Raw genomic sequence first — 19028 nt, 5'->3', positions numbered from 1 at the left:
AACAACGAAACCCAGGGGTATAATATTATATGCCCAAATTTTTTTTGATCGCAAAAAAAAAAAAGGTTTTATATATAAGCAAATTTTTAAAGAAATTTTTTTTGGCACCATGACTTTAAACCACTGAATTTAATTCCCCCCAAAAGGAAGAAAAAATACAAGTTATTTTTCTTCCAAAAATAAAAATTTTTCTCTACATAAAAAAAGGGCTGTTTAACCAAAGTGTTAAAAACCCTATTTTTAGAAAAGGGGCCCACGATTTAAAAATGATCCCTGACCCCTTTTCCAAAGGAAAAATTTTAAATTTTTATGTTCCAATATATATTTTAAAACAAATCTGTCAAAAAAAAAAATGTTAAAACATTTTTTAAGTGTAAAAGTTTTTCATTTTGTTTGAGTTTCCAACCTTCACCCAAATGACCCCCTAACTAAAACCCTTTAAAGGGAAAGGGACCCTCGGGGCTTTGTCAGTTTTAAACATAAAAAGGTCATCATTTTAGAAAATTAAAGGTTAATTGTATAACAAAAATGTTAAAAAAAATTATTACACCATAAACTTGACCCTGTGCCCCCTTACTCCCCCTTTAAATTTAGAGGCCCAAATTTTAAAAGGTTTTCCCCTTACAAAAATTTAGGGGAAATTTTTTAAATAAATTAATTTTATTAGGAGAAATTTTTTTAAAAATTTCCAACTCCCCGGGAATGGGTTTAAAAAATAAAAGGCCAATTTTAGTGAAAAAAAGGGAAAAATTTGGGGAAATAGGATGACACACCTATATTATTTGGGCAACAACTATACTTCGTTATTGATGAGTAGGTATGGAATTAGGAAGCTTTAGTATACAGATAGAAGATTTATTCCAAAACTTGCCAGTTTTTAGGTTAAAACCATATCTATTATTCTAAGTGCTAAAAAGGGACAATGTTCAATGGCTCGTGGTTTTTTAACATTAAAGTTATTTAATACAAATATAAACAACATATTTTTTACTTGATTTTTTTAAACACAACATTGACTTTAATAACGCTAATAATAACAGCTTCCTTCCATAGGCCAAAATAAAAACATTCCATAAGAAGACGACGCGCTCACCGGGCATCCGGCCAAATAACTTTTGAAACCCAAATGGTTTAGCAATAGTTATGTAACTTGCCAAGATTATATGGTTCTTTCTACCACATTTAATTTAATTTAACTTAACCAAGCAGTGTTTAAGTACAAAGCCATTGGGTTACTTGAAAAAACTTAAAAAAATCAACTTGCCGTTAATATTAAAGTAAAAAAAAAAGGTTCAAAAGAAATTTTAAAAACTTCACTAAGCAAAAAAAATTTATCTGATTCTTTTTTGTAATTTTATATTTTTTAAAGCTCCTTTGGGTTTATAAAGTAAACAAAAAAGCCAGTATTAAAAGTGTTTAGCCAAACCAAAGAGAATGGGGCGATGTATTTCCCAACGGTTACAGTATGAAAAAATTTTCGTAAAATGGGTTTTTAAAACCTTTTCAGGTCAATTTAAAAGGAATTTGGGGTGTTGTTGAAAAAAAAAGTCATATTTCAACCTCTATGGGATAGATTAAAATACAAAGATTTTATGGACCTAATAAAAAGTACCCAAAAATATTTGTTTTTTGAATAAGCAAACTTTCCAATCATAAAATTAACAAGCCCGTAATGTGTAATATAATAGATTATCATTAAATTTGTGAATTCAAATCAAATTCGAAATAGAAAGTAGAAACTCTTTGAGACTGTTATTTACCTTAATAATGATCAATTATTAGCAACAATAATCGTTATGAAAAATGATAAAATAGTAATATTACTTAAAGCATACAATGTAAGACGATAAATGAAGATTTTTATGAAAAATATACCCACCATATGAATTGAAGAATGTTAGCGCTGGGGCAACAGGGGAAGTAATTAACTGCCGACTAATAAATTTGAGTCAACTCGTCCCGTAGTCAATTCGACCCGTGACCAACTTTCCCCTTACTTTCGAGCAATTCGCCCTGAATCTGTCAACTCGTCATCTTTTTGGTCAACTCATCACTATTATATAAAGTAACATCACAGAGCTTATATAATAAAATTGACATAATTCTAATTTTATTCCATATTCAAATTGAGCAATTCATGTTTTAAAAGATTAATGATTGTTATAATGATGATTGACCGACAGTTGATATTGAACATGTTTTAGGATAAAATACAAATCTGCCTAAAATCTAAATATACTGTCCCACCTTTTATGAATATAATTCCAATGGGTATAGCCACATGAGTTATCTATACATGCGAAGTCAATTTTAAAAAGATCGACATGCAATTTGTCAAAATGTAAACTTATTTTGACATTCAACTGTTCATTCATTATTTGCCGTTAGATAGGCATCATGTCTCTTTAAATCTGGGTAACACAATATCTTTGTCTCAGGTTGTTTATACTTGTCTCAGGATATTTCTATCAGGCATGGGGTACTTATACCCAGATCAGGCGGAATAAAATGGCTGTACCTAAAAACAAATTATGGCCTTATATGAAAACCCTGTAGCTCATATGTTTTATATCAAAATTTAAACTAAAAAAAATATTTTTGTCTTATTGAATTGAAATTCGTTTTAAATAGAGTAATGAAATACGGTAGCACGTGTTCATTGACATGATGTAATAAATGTTTTATTTGCGATTCTTATTAATTAACGTAATTTGGTCAAAGTCGTTTGCCGTCAAATTACCCATTGATCATCAAAAACAAAATTAATATACAGCACACGTTTACTATTATAAAATAAATACTTCATCCATAAATCTTTGCGGCGTCCGTGGCCGAGTGGTTATGGTCGTTAACTTCAAACCTCTTGCCCTTCACCGCTGTGGGTTCGAATCCCGACAGGGACTTTGGATTCTTTCATGTGCTAGCTTATGGAACGTCGGTGGTTCTACTCAGGTGCCCGTTCGTGCCTGAAATAATGCACGGAGGGGCACGTGAGGTCTTCCTCCACAAAAAGCTTGAACGTCGCAATTTATGACCTATACTGTGTCGATGTGACATAAAACCCAAAACAAACAAAACTTTGAGAAACAGGAATCGAAATATTTATCCGTGCATTTATATAAAGACAGTGACCATCACTGCTGGGTCACTATATCATCTAGCACCCGGTCGCAGATCTATACTTTTTATTCATTTATTTATTTTTATGGAAAATCGTGGCGCATAGTAGATTTATAAATTGATTTATGCTGTTTTGATCAATGAATATCATTCACTTAAAATCATCAAAATATAATAAACACATGATGAATTGTTGTATAGATCTTTAATCATTATCATAATATACATGTACGAAGAATAATTATAAACAAATGCTCAGTAAAAGCTCAAAGACGAAACGTTGGCTTCTTTCCAATTTTAAAGTACAAAACCTTTCAAATAGTGAAAGTCCATGTAAAGGTTAAGAAAAGTTTGAGTCTGCATTTAAGTAGAAATCACATAGAAAAAGTAACAAAGATAATTGAGACTACTGTTCTTTGTGAATATGTTAATCTTTAAGTAAAAAAAATTGGTGATGATGGTTGTAAAGCGAATTGATTACACGAAAATGCCACTTTAACATTTCAACACTCCTAATAGAAATATGTACTGTTCAATTGAGTCACTGACATGTTTTAATTCATATATTTGGTAAGAAATATATTTCCATTGAACAATTCAGAATACATGTATGAAAACAGTATGCTGCTTGTTATTCTTTATCATATACTCTAGTGGTTGTGACGCCTTTCGCCGTCATTTTCTGAAATAGATAAAAACAAGACAATTATTTAAAAAAAAAAAAACAGAAGAAGAGGAAGAAGAAGATATACGGGGTTGATGCCGATATTTATCGATATGTGCAATGCTCGATGTATTTTCGATATACATGTATATTTAATTAACTTCATCTGATCAATTATTGCCACGCGAAAAATAATTTTGCCGTATTTGCTCTCAATGACGGATTATTTTGTACTAGATCTTACAAACAGCTACAATAATAGGTTACGGAGGGATTCGCAATTCCTTAAAATTCTATAATTTTTGCGCACTGCAGTTTATTCCCAACAAACAGTTATTGCCCAGTGCTACGAGTAGTGCCAATAGTGAATTGCGTGCGTGTAGTGCATAGTAAGCAGGTAAAAAATCGTTCTTTCATTAAATATATTTTAGTGAAAAATGTTCATGCAGTGGGTATTGCTTACATTAAATAATGTTCATAAACAAAGTTCATGAAGTGAACATTGCTATATGGATTATTACTCATGCAGCGAACCGGGTTGAGTAATTTTATAATTATGCATTGGGTCTTGCTCTGTAGATAATGTTCATAAAATGTACATATGGGTGCTAAGAGAATCATACATCTTAGTGGACGGTGGGTTTGACTAAGTGACTCAGCGAACATTATTTATGAACAGTGCCCTGTGTAAAACATATTTATGCAGTTAACAGTGCTCGGTGGATATTATTTCATATATATTTTAGTGGGTAGTGCTCAGTGAATAATTTTCATGGAGTTGTTTCGTGATTATATAGTGCTTAGTGAACAACATTCATGTAGTGAACAGTGCACGTGCTCAAATTAATAATGTTCATGTAGTGAGCAGTTCTTGTAAATTAATGTTCATGCAGGCAACTTAATTAAAACTGATGCGTCCCTTTCTATTAAACAGAGGAAAGAAATAATCTTCCTTCAAAGGGCCTTCAAAATATTAAAAATCTATGAATCTTACATACCAAAAACGAGTTGACTCCCTTGCCTGAAACAAATATTTACAGCTTCAAACGCCCCTGTTTGATTCTCTACAATGTTATCACCATTTACACTAAATACGCACTGAAAATAATACATAAAATCAAAATGTTCTATCTTCGATTTTATTATATATGCTTATATACCAAATGTAGATTGTATTCATATTTTCTTTTCGACTGTACCTTGTATTTAAACTGGAAAAATACCAAATTCATACTGATTAGAATAAATTAAATAATGAATTTTATTCTCGCATATCATATTAAATGAAAAATAGCAGACAAAGAAATTTTAAGAAGACGTGGAATATAATCAACCTCAAGATAGACCACTTACTCATTTGAAGCATCACTCTGGAGCAGAAAAAAAGAATAAGAATTAAGTAACAAAAAAATAGGGAACACGCAAACGCAGTTATTTACGCGTGCGCACGCATGATATATATATATATATATATATATATATATATATATATATATATATATATATATTATATATATATATATATAATATTTATTTATATATAATATATATATATATATATAATATATATATTATATATATATATATATATATATATATATATATATATATAAACTACCTTCAACATTCGTCCATCGAAAAACGGCATATCAACTGGGTGTCGATTTTTTTCGTCTTTTCGGGGATGTTATACATATTAAAGACACGTTATCCCCGTCGATATTTATATCTTGGGTGACGTTACTTCCTGGCTCATCATTTTTATTGCTAAATCCTTGTTTTCAGTAGTTGTAACTGTCATGTATGTATGTGATACAATGTTTGAGAAACAAAATGGTACAGAAAACGATTTTTTATGAAAATCCAGTCTAGAAATTCTTATCTTCAGATTAGTTTTAAATTAAAAAAAATGGCGTTTGCAATACTTTATTCTTGCCGGGTATAGAGACGTCATAAGCTCATGTATAACATGAGACTGGCCCAGATTAGATCACACATTTTGTTTAACCCCCATTTTATAAAACAACTTGATATATGCTGCATTGATTAGTTTCATTTAGAGTTAAATAGTGTTTTTTTCTCTCCTAAAATTGGACTTAGAAACTAAGATACATGCATATGAACATTATCTACAAATCATAGGGTGATAAATGAATAGCAGAAAACGGTTTTTGGTAAAAGCTAAAATATATCTTCTGCTTGTTTTGAATTCATTAATTTGAGATTTAGCATAAATGTATGCAATGTGTGATTTGTATTTATATTTCTCGTTAGTATTATATTTTGATATTATTGGCCTGTCAATTATGAATACATTATATAGCACTCATTGAAACAACCGACTCCACTACGAGTCTGTCCGTGTAGTTTATGAGAATTAATATGGAGTATATAACAAATATTTGAAACGTCACACCATCTTAATGTCTAGGTTGTCGATATAATTATCCGCAGTAGCACACTCAGTTGAGTGATTGCCAGATATACGAGGTCCGTGTTGGATCCCTTCGTTTGCCATTGTTTTAGACTTACTCCTTTTTATTTTTGCAGTGTATTTTTAATGGAAATTACCAGCTTACCATTAACGCCTAGCAATAATATAAGCTTCTGTTAATAAATCAACATAAAGTTGTAAACAGATTGTTTTGATAAATTTAGCTATGTGATAAAAAGAATATGACACCAAACGATCAGTCCGAACTCTTTTATGTCTAGGTGACTAGTAAGTAACCAGGGGCATATATATGACCTAGTGGTGAATGTTGCTCACAGCGATAGGTTCGAATTGTGCCAGGACTTGATTTTCTGTCATGGGAGGAATCTATCCAGCTAGCTTACGGAACGTCGGTGGTTCTACTGAGATGCCAATTCGTTACTGAAATAATGCATGGGTGGGTACATCAGGTCTTCCCCTAGTACAGTGTAACACCAAATAAAAAAAAATCAAAGCCAAATCAATCAGATCCCCTTTAAATGCATTATTTTTTTTCATAAAAAACCAAACAAAGATTAAAGGTTTTTGTCATTTCTTTGACTGGATACATTTTCAATTATTATCAATATTCTATTTTTAGTTTTTAATTAAAACCTTTCACTAAAAAATGCCAATAAGATGTTTCATTGAATGACTTACAAAAATTATTAAAATTATAGTTTTCAAAGGGCGAACGCACAAACGCTCGGGAAACCAAAATTAAATGCATGAATACAGTAAAATTAAAAATCAAAACATTTGATTGTATACAATACGGTCTTATTGACTATTCATAACAAATATGCAACTCAGTCAACCTTGAAATACCGCAAAACATCATATACAATACAGTGAAACCTTGAATTATCAAAACATAATATGCAGTAAGTCAAGACCTAAATTACCATAACATGGTACATACATTCAAACTTTGAAATATCATAAAAATTATGTACAAGATCAAATCTTGAATTATGAAAACATAATTGAATACAGTCAAAACCCTTGAATTACCAATAACATGGTATGAATATCATTAAACTTTACAATATCATAAATTATGTACAATAAGTCAAATCTTGATTTATCAACATAATTTTATACAATAATTCAAATCTTAAATACCAAACATTATATTAAAATAGTCAATCTAATGAGACATATATTAATACAATCAATCAAAAGTTTAACCCAAATGACTATACTACAAACATTATATAACAAAATTTCAGATACAGTCGAACTTGTATCATGGAATACAGTCAAAACTTTAATACACATACTAAAATTTGCACTACAGTCCAACCTTCAACACACAATATAAAATTTTCAATACAGTCAAACCTTTTTAATAAGAACATCTAAGAAACATTATAAGTGAGTTCTAAATAAATGGCATCTTAAAAACAAACAATTTTGCTTCATAGATATAACTGTCAAAAAAAAAAAAAATCAAACAGTGACCAATTATTAATTTCTGTTCTAAAATTTTGGATTGTCTGAAAGAACTTTCCGACTGTACATCAAATAAAACTATATAATTTTATTCCAGTAAACAGTAAATTGAAACTGCAGTAAATTGTTTATATATACATGTATCTACATTATGAGTTAACCTGTGAAATACTGGTGTTGTAGAAAGGTACTGATTTTACCTTAATGTGAAATCGATTTGCCTTGCTTTGAATTTGGAACAACCTATTTTAAATTTAACGAAATCAAAATACAAAAAATGAGCTACAAATGTACCACCAGTATAGAGCACACATCATGGCCCTGCTCTATAAAGTAGAAAAGGCTAATCACTATTGCATCAAGAAGACTAAGGGTTAACCTTTCTTACAAATACAATCAATTATATCTGAAGCTTGATCATTTACCCCTACCTCTATCTATATGTTTTGTTACATACATAGAGTGATTACAGTTTATTTAACACTAGCTACAACATAATCTTCTTAACATTAAAACTCATTAGATACTTTGTAGTAAAAGAACATGACACTGAGGCATTAATAAACAACTGGATGGGGTCTTATAAAATTCCTGTCTATGGTAGCGTATTTGTTTTTATTCACTAATTTCAAAATCTAATGAACTCTCAACCTTTTTCATCAGACTCATTCTATTTGTCTCCCTATTTTAACTGATAGACTTTGATACCTTGAGATGCACTCGTCACCAAGAGGCGATTTTCTTGTTTTATATACATTACAGAAATAGGGTCCTTTATTCCATCTATGCTTCCTAAAATCTCTTCCATTGTGTTATTCTTTCTATCTACTAGAAATATATTGTGTGTGTCCCGACCACAAACAAAGTATTGACCATTTCTTCCCTCACAGACACAATATGCATTCTGCAGCCTCTTGTGTGTAACCTCTGACAATGTCTTGTTAATCATGTCAAAAGCTAACAGACCCTTTTTACTGGTAGAAATGTACATGCAAGAGTTATAAAGGACTGAAAAGTTGCATGATAGATTCCTATAATCAGCTTTTTCATCAGACAGGAATATATGTGTTTCAATATGACAACCTTTCAGATCATAAAAACTGAAAACACCTAACTTGTATGTTAAAGGTTCTGCGAAGATTACTCTCCCATACAACCATAGTTACTTTATCACACACAAATAGTTTTTTCTTTTTGAAACTGATAAACCAAAACAATTGTACATTATGAAATTTCCATGGTGGATTTACTGGGTACCGCTTCTTCATATCATCTTTATCACTAAACATAGTTAAAGACCGACTGATTACTAATGATTTTCCAACATCAATAATTGCAATTTGTTGACCATGCAAAACAGCCAACTCAGTTGGTCCGACCTGGCATAAACAGGCCCCACTCAAATTACATTCATCTATTAATTTATAAGTTTTATCAAGTCTAATGAGACCTTCATTTACAAGAATAATAATCTGGTCATTATCTAATATACAACTGTCACTTCCTTTCACAGAAATTTGCTTAACAAGTGATGCTTCAGGTGCATGGACTAGTATCTGAGAACAAGTGGCTACTGTATGGCCTATTTCCCTATCTCTATCACCTCTGACATTACCAAAAGCATCTATCTTACCTACAAAGGAAGCAATATCTTGATTGACTACAAAATCAATTTTGTCATACTCCCCTTTACCATTCTCATCAATGAAACTACTACTACTTACTTCTACCTCATGTGCTTTATTCAGAACTACAAACAGTTTAACTTCATTGTCTCCCTTAAATGCATTGACCTTTTCAATATTGCTCTGAACAGCATTCAGTTTCACATCAATAGAGTTTATGTCAGTCTTTATAGCTCTAACGATTTTGTCATGTTTCTTCTGGACTTGTTGGACAGAATTTCGTTCCATCTCTTCCATTCTGGCAATGATCTGTTCCTTCATCTTGACAATTTCTTTCAGGTTTTCATCTTTTTCTTCACCCACATCTTTAATCTGCTGTAATTTTTTAGCCTTCATGGAGTTCAGCTGTTTCCGAATCCCTTCTAGCGATGCCTTTGCATCATTTCTGTCCCGTCCATTCAAGATTTCCTTTGCCAGCTTTGGGATGAAGTCAGCACTCTTGCACAACCTTAAATGAAAAGAATTATTTGATACAAAATTTTATGTAATATTTGTGACAACTTACTCTATCACCGAATATACTTCAAAGTTTCTTAGGTTTAATATATACCATACATGTAGGTACCTATGGATAAAGGTACATGTAATTTCAATGTAATTTGAAGAATGACAAAGTTTTTGACTGGACATGATTTTTGTTAAGGAGATAGAGGCTAATAAATAAGTATTGCTTCAATACTCAATTTATCAAACAAACTGAATAAAATACAACTGACATATGGTTAAAAAACTTAATGAAATAAAAATTAAAATACAAAATATACACATATACCGTTAGTAAAAGATGTTGTACTTGAGTAATAAAGAAATCAAAATATAATCAAATTTATTCTAACTAATGAAAAGAGTATTAATAAGTTAGAGCACACTTCTCATAACTTTTACAGACTTTGTATCTAATTTGCCAGTACTAAAAATATACCCATTTTACATATTCAGAAATACATTTAATATTTTAAAATTAAACTCTCACCTGTGATCAACAGCTATACAAACAGCACAACAGACAGTATCATGTTCTCTACAGTACATTTGAATTGGGTATTCTGCATGTTTATCACACGCTATACCGCTTTGAGTCTGCTCAAACTGGAGCTTGCCTGATTTCACTCCAGATTTATTAAAGATTGTGTGAGTCTTGAAGCATTTGTTGTGGAACTGCACACATGCATGACAGAAGTAAGTCTGGCACTCTGCACAGAAATTCACACCCTCGATGTTTTTGCCATCATCAGAACAAGGTTTACATGGAAACTCGTGAACGATGTCTGAAGATTCATTCACATCAGTACTTGAAGTTGCCATTCTTTTCCAAAACAGGACAAATTAAGACCGAAAATCTGAAAATTTAAATTGAATATATTAAAATGTTTTGGTTAGGTCTGAAATTGAATTAAGTCACTAAGTATAATAAGTATCATTTATTTTCACAAAAGACTCTTCAGATGACTGAAACTAGTAGACCCAAATAAAATATTGTAAACTTGCTCTGGTGTTGAAGTGTATTACATGTTATTTCGTATTTACCTTGGAAAATAATTATATCAATAAAACTTAAATAAGCAGTTTTTGAGATAAAAAACAACAACATATTTCAACGTATATATTACGTGTATACACTACTACGTACGGGACGTTGAAATTAGCCAGTAATATCTAATATACATGTATTATTGGACTATCATTAAACAAGAAAATCACTTAGGGTTATGTGCGTGGCTCCCCTTCCTGATCAGCACTTGTATACATAATGTCTTTTTTTGCAAACCATACGACAAAATATTTTTGCACATTATTACGACATGGTCAATGTCTTGAACATAAAATATGTTTTCCGCTATTTTGACGTTTAAAAAACTTCCTAAAATATCATAATTTCCCAGGTAATCACAGACGGTTGTCTTCCTAAAATATCATAACTTCCCAGGTAATCACAGACGGTTGTCTTCCTAAAATATCATAATTTCGGTTGTGGGTCAGTCAGAGCCTTCCCCATAAGCGATACGCCCCTGTAAACACTCTATTAATATATTTGTAATATTTTCACACGAATGGGACATATGTTACAACCATAAAACTGGTTTTCAAACAATTTATACATACAGTATACGAAAAACAATACCGTTTACCATTTAGTCTCAATAAAGTAAAGAATGCAAAATATGAATTAACTTTAATATGAATTAACATGAAATAATATATGAATAAACATTTATTTTAACGTGAATGGTCACGTTAAAGATAGATCTTGTTTCATTATATGATAACAAAATATAATGATGTCCGAAAATTACATCCTATCCGATTAATGGTCACCACACTTAAAGCACCAAAGTTCAAGAAAATCTAAATAACACAAGTCTACTTTCAATATGATCTACTTGGAGTTCGTTTATGAAAAAACATTAAATACAGTGAAATTGCCATGAAATGTCTGTGGTAATTTCGTGTCAAATCAAATTCGAAATTGAAAGTAGAAACTCTTTAAGACTGTTATTTTCTTTAATTATGATTAATTATTATCTATAAACATTATAAATAGTGATAACAATATTTAGATAAGTTCAGACGTAAGTCTAAAAAAAGTATCAAATAATTTACCCACCTTTTAACAGTTTATAAAATTTGAAGAACGTTAGAGGTGGTGGCGATAGGGGAAGTAACTGTTCTCACATGACTGATAAACCTTTATCCTCACCTGACTGATAAACTATGGAATGCCGGTAGGGACATGCCACTTTGCTTATTTGCCAACTACTTAATTGCTAATTTGCTAATTGCTGATTTGCCCATTTGCTTATTTGCTGATTTGCCAATTTGCTTATTTGCTAATTGCTTATTTGCTTATATACATAAATTTTTATGCTATTGTCAGGCGACACGTCCGACTCGCGAAGTTCTTGTTTGATATAAAATAACAAGTCTTTGTAGACTATGGAAAGCTATGGAAAGCCATTCTGCCATGCGAATTGCTATTTGCGAATTGCTATTTGCGAAATGACAAATGCGAAATGACATTTGCTTATGATAAATGCAAAATGCTTATTGGCACATGGTTATATCCGATCAATTTTCACCATTAATTCAGACCGCTGTCTTCCAGGAAGGTAGGTAGTAAACAGATATTTGCGAAGTAAAAATAAGATAAACAGAAATAAAGAATATTTTTCACATGTTTAGGTTTTTTAAGCTTCAATTAAGGCGTGTTGAAGGATATGATCTACGACAGTATCCTCAAAGTACTTAATGCAGGAGGTACTTTGTACCAAGAATGACCAGATATTACAAATAATATTTACATAATAATATTTACATAAGAAATTTCTTTTGTATGCAGTGTTTTTCCTATTAATTTTATACAAAATATGGCATATTTTGAGGAAAATTAAAGTTTAATTAACCATATTCACAGAAATGTAACCAGTGGTTTTGTTAACGATTTGGACCCAACAATGCTTATCAAATGTTTATCCTTTTACTGTATGATTAATATTGAATAGAACTTTAGTATCATTAGCAGTAATTGACCATTTATATATGTTTTTAACTTTTTCATCAATTGTTTAAAAGTCATTTCCGGTATTTTGCTTGTATAAAGTGTAAATAGTTATTAAAATTAATAAATATCCAAGCTACAGTTTTAAATACTTTTGATATGAAAAGGTCTGTAATAGATTGTGCTTTGTGAATATTAAATCATCTCAAATTGACCAAAATGTCACATATTGTTGGAAATTCCATGAGACGCTCCATTTTAAGGAAACATTTGCTTTCTATTTGCTTGCTTGCTAATATAAATAATAATACTCTTTCAAAATATTTTATAGGTAGTGCTCCTACTTTAGAAGAATTTATGGAAACTCCTGTCTTTAAAAGCATCAAGAAAGATGCCAACAAGTTCTCTAGTTGTTGCAACAAAACAGAAAATAAAGGTATGATTTTTAGCTCCAAGATATTGTACTAACCCTGGTGTCGGCAATCGCGTCAGCTTCACAGCTTGGTTAATTTTTGCGGGCAAGTACAGTAGCCATTTTCACAAAGATATCAATTTTTAAAAAAATACTCATTATGACAGCAGGCAGCTGTTATTGTAGATAAAGGTTTAAAATTTTGACCAAAGCCTGACTGAAAAGCCATCCATAGTAATCTGACAGTTCCTATTGTTGATAGTAAAAACTTAGCAATAAGTCTTGATAAATGATCCACCCGAACCAAAAATACATACAAAAACTGAAGATAGAAGACTGGGTTTGATTTAGACTATTCATTGACATTATTGGTAATGAACACTGCCAATGCCCTGTAGCAAGTAACTATAAATACCTACTGTTATTGTTTCGTATTGCAGGCTGAGGAGTACTTAATACGCTGTGGGGTGAAGGAGAACAGATCTAGAGTTGATGCGCTCTATAAAACACAAAGTATTGGAACTGCACTTTGGTTGTAATGATGACTATGAAACTGTGAGAAACAGACTGCTAGTAGATCTTTAATTTCACGATGAATGTTAAAATGAGGGTTATATAATCCTTTTAATTATGGTGGACGAGATGTTTGATGAAGATAATTTTTCTGTTTTTAACTACATTCAACTCAATAAGAAGTATGTTGGAGCCATAAGATTATACATGGGTATGCAAAACAAACCACTGATGTACTTCAGTGACTCTGAGGAAAAAGTGTGTCCAGCTGAAATGTCAGCAAAACGAAGCAAACCGGGAAATGTAGGTTGAGCTAATGCGTCATCGGAGCAAAGTAGCTCAGCAAATGCGCAAACGGAGAAAAGTGTGTCAAGAGAATTCAAGGACTTGAAAAGTAGAGGTGATAATTTAGAATCAGTAGATCGATTACGTCGATGCTAATAAATTCTGTCCAGTATATGCCACCGATCCAGTAGTCTGTTATTGTAAAGAAATGTGATGTGACTTGCTGGAATCTTATGCCAGGACTTAAAATGATGGTCATTAAAGTTGTGGATCATTTTTACCATCTTTTCTTATGTTTAAACTTTTTTATACTGATATTGTAAATTTTGATTGTATCTCTGTCAAAATTTCTAATATAATGTACACGAGCTTTGACTGTAATACGACCAGCTCTTGTTTTAATTCTGTTCAATAATACAAAAGAAATTATTTCGAAAGTTTGCTTTATTTTTTTTTCTTCCGAAAAATCAATTGCACTGCCCTATTAAGGTCCCTTCATATCTAGTTTTCTTTTTTATTTATTTACATGTTGAATAGTTTAGTGTCATATTAAATAATATGTAAGGAAATGAACGCTTTCTCAAGACATTTTGTTAGACGAAAATATATTTGTTTAAAATTTTGGGTATTCATATAACAAGAAATTTATAATGTAACTTCCTATTACTAGTACATGTATGTACTCCACCTCTTATTTTATGTACCGAAATGGTAATGGTGTGAAGTTTCCCTATACTAGAATGAGTTGTTGTGTACCTGGATTTTGTTCAATTAATGAGGCTGTCAGATTATATCTAGCTTTTATTATTACTCAGTCTGAAATATGTAAAAATTATTAACGCCATTTTTACCGTATAAACTGGATAAAGTTAACTTGCAACCTGATGGACAGAATATTGACTTTTATGAATGAAAATTTTGAATAAAAGAAAAAGAAATGAAGTTGTGATTTCAGTATTGTATGGGACATTTATCATGTTTATTAGTTATGAGTACAATTTAACAGAATTTATGTGTGAGTTGATTCTGCTTGTATTATTATTTCAGTCTTTGCTGTGTATTTTTTTATTCTAATGTGCAGTCATTTGATGCCAAAACAACAATATGATGCAACATGTATGTTTTCCCTTGAATGAGTCAAAATAAGTACAGGGTTCAACCTCGTTGTCCGTTTGTCTGTCGTCCATTTGTCTGTCCGTCACACTTTTGTGTCCGCTCCACAACTCTACTATAAGAGGTATTCACTTGAAACTTGATAGGAAGCTATATCACATGAAAAAGTGCAGTGCAAAAGAACCATAACTCTTCCTTTCATAGTTTATGAGTTATTGCCCTTTGTAAATTTCTATACTAAATTCTTGTCCGGGCTATATCAAAAAGTATAATAGATATCAATTTGAAACTTTGTAGGTAGATTAATTACATATATGTGAAGTGTATTACACAAGAACCATAACTCTTTTTTCATAGATTAAGAGTTATTACCCTTTGCAAATTTCAAAAGTTAATACATGTCTGGATCATATCTCAGATAGGTCAATACATCTCATCCGCACATACGCAGGAAAAGATGAACACTTTTGCAACATGCAGCGCTGTTGAAAATAAATATAAGCGTTACAATTTGGCCTTCATGTTAAAAGAAACATTCCATTCTGTATTATATGAAGCGAGACATAGCCAATTCCGTTTCTGAAAGGACCCGGCCAGTTTAAAGTTTGGTTTGAGATCACAATGTAAAAACATTCTTTAAATAATATAAAACTTATTAATATCTCATATTCTAGCTTTATATTTTATACTGGTAATATTCAATCATAGCATTTGTATCAATGGATTATCTTTTGATATAATATCTGTATTTTAAGCAAGATTTTTTCCAAATTTATATAGTGTTACCAATAAAATTTAAACTCTGCTTTGAGATACCTAATTTTTCAATATGCTAATAAGTTTGTTAAGTTAAACGTGTGTTTTTTTGCCTACTTTTTGATATTTTGTATCTCTGCTGTATTATAACATGCATGTTTCTGAGATTTACAGAAAGAAGAAAAAAGATAGTGTCACTACGCAACATAGTGAGTCAGAAGCTTTGCTGCTGTTGTTGATGATGATGGAGATTGCTAAGTTCAGCTTGTTAATTTGTAGTTTATAATCGACGTGTTTCTTCACTTGGATTTGATTCCGATGTGTTCTCTCCTTTAATTTTGTTCTCTGTTTGCATCAAATAAATAATTCACAAATTTGTTGTTTTTTCTCAAATATCTATCTACCATTACTGTTAAATCCCTCTCAGGGACAAGAACAGTCGTCCTGTTTCACCCAGATAGAGGGAGAAGGGGAGTTCCAATGAATTGTGCAGGCACATAGCACTCTGAATCCACAATGCATTCATTGATACGAACTTTTACGCTATTTCTAATGCTCGAAGAAACACCAAATAGGTCCCCGTCAAGGATCGAACTTGGGAACTATCGCATTCCATGCGAGCGTCCTACCAGTGGACCAACACGTCTCAATTTGGGGGATAGCCTATTGTTCTAGGAAAAATGTTAGTATTTTGCATTTTGACCAAAAATTAAGCCCTCTTTTCGCCGAGGAACATGAATTCATACAACATCAACAACATCAACATCAACATTTTATTTTGTAAATAAAGGCCTCCGGCCCAAAATACATAATATAAACAAAACAGAAATACATATTTAGCTGTGTCTACAATATACATTGTACTTTCCTATTGATATTAATTATCAACAATTTTCATAATTTCATGAACAAAAAAAGCAATATTCTTTATGTTTTCTTCATTTTTAGTTTTAATCAAATTACAAAAATTATGGAATGTATAATCATGACTGTACCATGGAGATATATAACGTTGTCTTTGTTGGGAAAATCTATTACAAATAAAAAATACATGAAATTCATCTTCGATGAACGAATTGTTATAATTTTGCAAACAGTGTTGGCAAATTCGCTCATTTCTTGGTATACCCAAATGTCGTCCAGTTTCTATATATAATTTATGACTAGAACATCTAAATCTCGATAATGATCTTTTTACATAAAATGGCATATCAATAGATAAATACTTTTCAGGATTTAACATAGATTTGAAAAATTTATAGGTGTCACATCGGGGTGAATTCTGAATTTCTTCCATCCAATTTTGTGTCTTACAATCAATAATTCTTTGTTTAAATTGACAAATAAATAGATTGATATCCCCAATTTCTTGACTTAGCCATACAAAGCCAAACCCATAAGTATACAATAAGTTTTTTACTGAAGTAGCCCAATTTTTCTTTCCAACATTATCTTGTCTAGTTAACATCAAATAACAATTTCTAGGATATCTGTGTTCTGGCATACAAAGAAGTTTACACCAATATTTGATAATTTTTACATGATGATCAATACATAAAGGCATCCTTCCACATTCTCCCAATGCAACATTATCATTAACAGAATAATTTACACCTAGAAAATCTTTACAATATTGTATTTGAACTTGTTCAAGAATTTCGGAGATCTCACTTCCATAAATTTCGGCACCATAGGTAAGTATAGGTTTTACCATAGAGTCAAATAATTTAAAATAATCAGAGTGTAAAAACTTTCCAAAATTTCTTTGATATGATTTAATAGCATAAATAGATTTCCTAGCTTGTGCAGCAAGTTTAGTTTTTGCTTTTGTCCAAGATAATTTAGGTGTAAATAAAAGACCCATATATTTGTACATTGGTGTGACATTTACTGAACTGCCGTTGTAAAACCATTTTTCATATGACCTGAGCGGTCCACCGTTTCTAAATACAATAATTTCAGTTTTATTCTCATTTATAGACATACCGGTATTATTACAAAAATCTGAAATTGAATTTAATTGAGACTGAAGTTCGATCGCAGTATCGGCGCAATTTGCAACATCATCAGCGAAAAGAATGCATATAATATCGGGAATTTGATCCGTAATGAATATACCGCGATGTCCCTTATTACGCAGAAAGGGAGATAACTCATTTATATACAGGTTAAACATTATCGTACTTGTTACGTCCCCTTGTCTTGTACCTATGTTACATTTAAAATAGTCTGTAGTTTTGGTAGTACTAACTTGTACACATCCACGCAGTTTTGAGTACATTGATAAAAGAACACGAAATAAATTCCCCCTAACGCCACATCTGTTTATAGTATTGAATAAATTAAAATGTTTAAGTCCATCAAATGCTTTTTTAAAATCTACATAAAGAACATAAAATCGTCCGCCCGGTTTACTAATATATTTCTGTACCATGCTTTGTAATATAAAAATATTATCAATTGTAGAGTAACCGGCTCGAAATCCGGCTTGGGATTCGTCTATTTTATCAAATTTCTCAGCCCAATTACATAACCTATCATATATAATATTAGAAAATATTTTATACATAACATTGATTAAGGAAATTCCTCTATAATTAGAAGGGTCATCCTGAGGCCCCGACTTGTACACAGGTACTATAATACTATCCCTCCAAATGTCTGGGAAAACCCCAGTACTAAATATCTTATTAAACAATTTACAAAGGACAGGTGCGATTAATGACGAAGTATTTTTATAGAATTCTGCTCCGATGCCATCACTTCCCTGTGATTTTCCGCATTTCAATTTGTTTATACTTTTGATGACTTCATCGGAGGAAATTTCAGAATTTAAATACTGATTTTCCTCACCAGTATTAACTCTAAAGTCCCAATTACTTTCACATATATTAGGTTGGTTACTTTTAAATAATAACTCATGAAAATAATCAAACCAAGCTCCCCTATCTATCAATGAAGATTGTTCATTTATATTACCATTTCTAGATTTTAACAGTTTCCAAAAGGCTTTGGGATTTGATCGTAACGTAATTAGTTGATCGCGCTTAGACTTT

The 19028-nt window shown here is 31.2% G+C and overlaps 2 protein-coding genes across 2 annotated transcripts in view; both read right to left on the bottom strand.

Annotated features, from left to right (window-relative positions):
* Window positions 1-3642: 3642 nt before the first annotated feature.
* The window catches only part of LOC132755652 (fatty acid-binding protein 10-A, liver basic-like), a 73327-nt gene continuing 57941 nt past the window's right edge, over window positions 3643-19028 (bottom strand). Inside the window, exons 3-5 of the mRNA XM_060746547.1 lie at window positions 5403-5441; window positions 4785-4882; window positions 3643-3803 (exon numbers count right to left, since the gene is read on the bottom strand). Of these exons, the coding sequence (XP_060602530.1) occupies window positions 3752-3803; window positions 4785-4882; window positions 5403-5441 (189 nt within the window). The 3' untranslated portion in view covers window positions 3643-3751. The remainder of the gene's footprint in view (window positions 3804-4784; window positions 4883-5402; window positions 5442-19028) is intronic.
* LOC132755644 (uncharacterized) overlaps window positions 8804-19028 on the bottom strand; it is a 39941-nt gene continuing 29716 nt past the window's right edge. Inside the window, exons 2-3 of the mRNA XM_060746534.1 lie at window positions 10371-10737; window positions 8804-9845 (exon numbers count right to left, since the gene is read on the bottom strand). Coding sequence (XP_060602517.1) covers window positions 8804-9845; window positions 10371-10702 — 1374 coding nt within the window. The 5' untranslated portion in view covers window positions 10703-10737. The remainder of the gene's footprint in view (window positions 9846-10370; window positions 10738-19028) is intronic.

Source organism: Ruditapes philippinarum, unplaced genomic scaffold (assembly GCF_026571515.1).
Source record: "Ruditapes philippinarum isolate M1 unplaced genomic scaffold, ASM2657151v2 ctg2343_1_1_1_1, whole genome shotgun sequence".
Lineage (NCBI taxonomy): Eukaryota > Metazoa > Mollusca > Bivalvia > Venerida > Veneridae > Ruditapes > Ruditapes philippinarum.
Note: the sequence above shows the minus strand (reverse complement) of the source record. Positions and strands in the feature narration are given on the sequence as shown.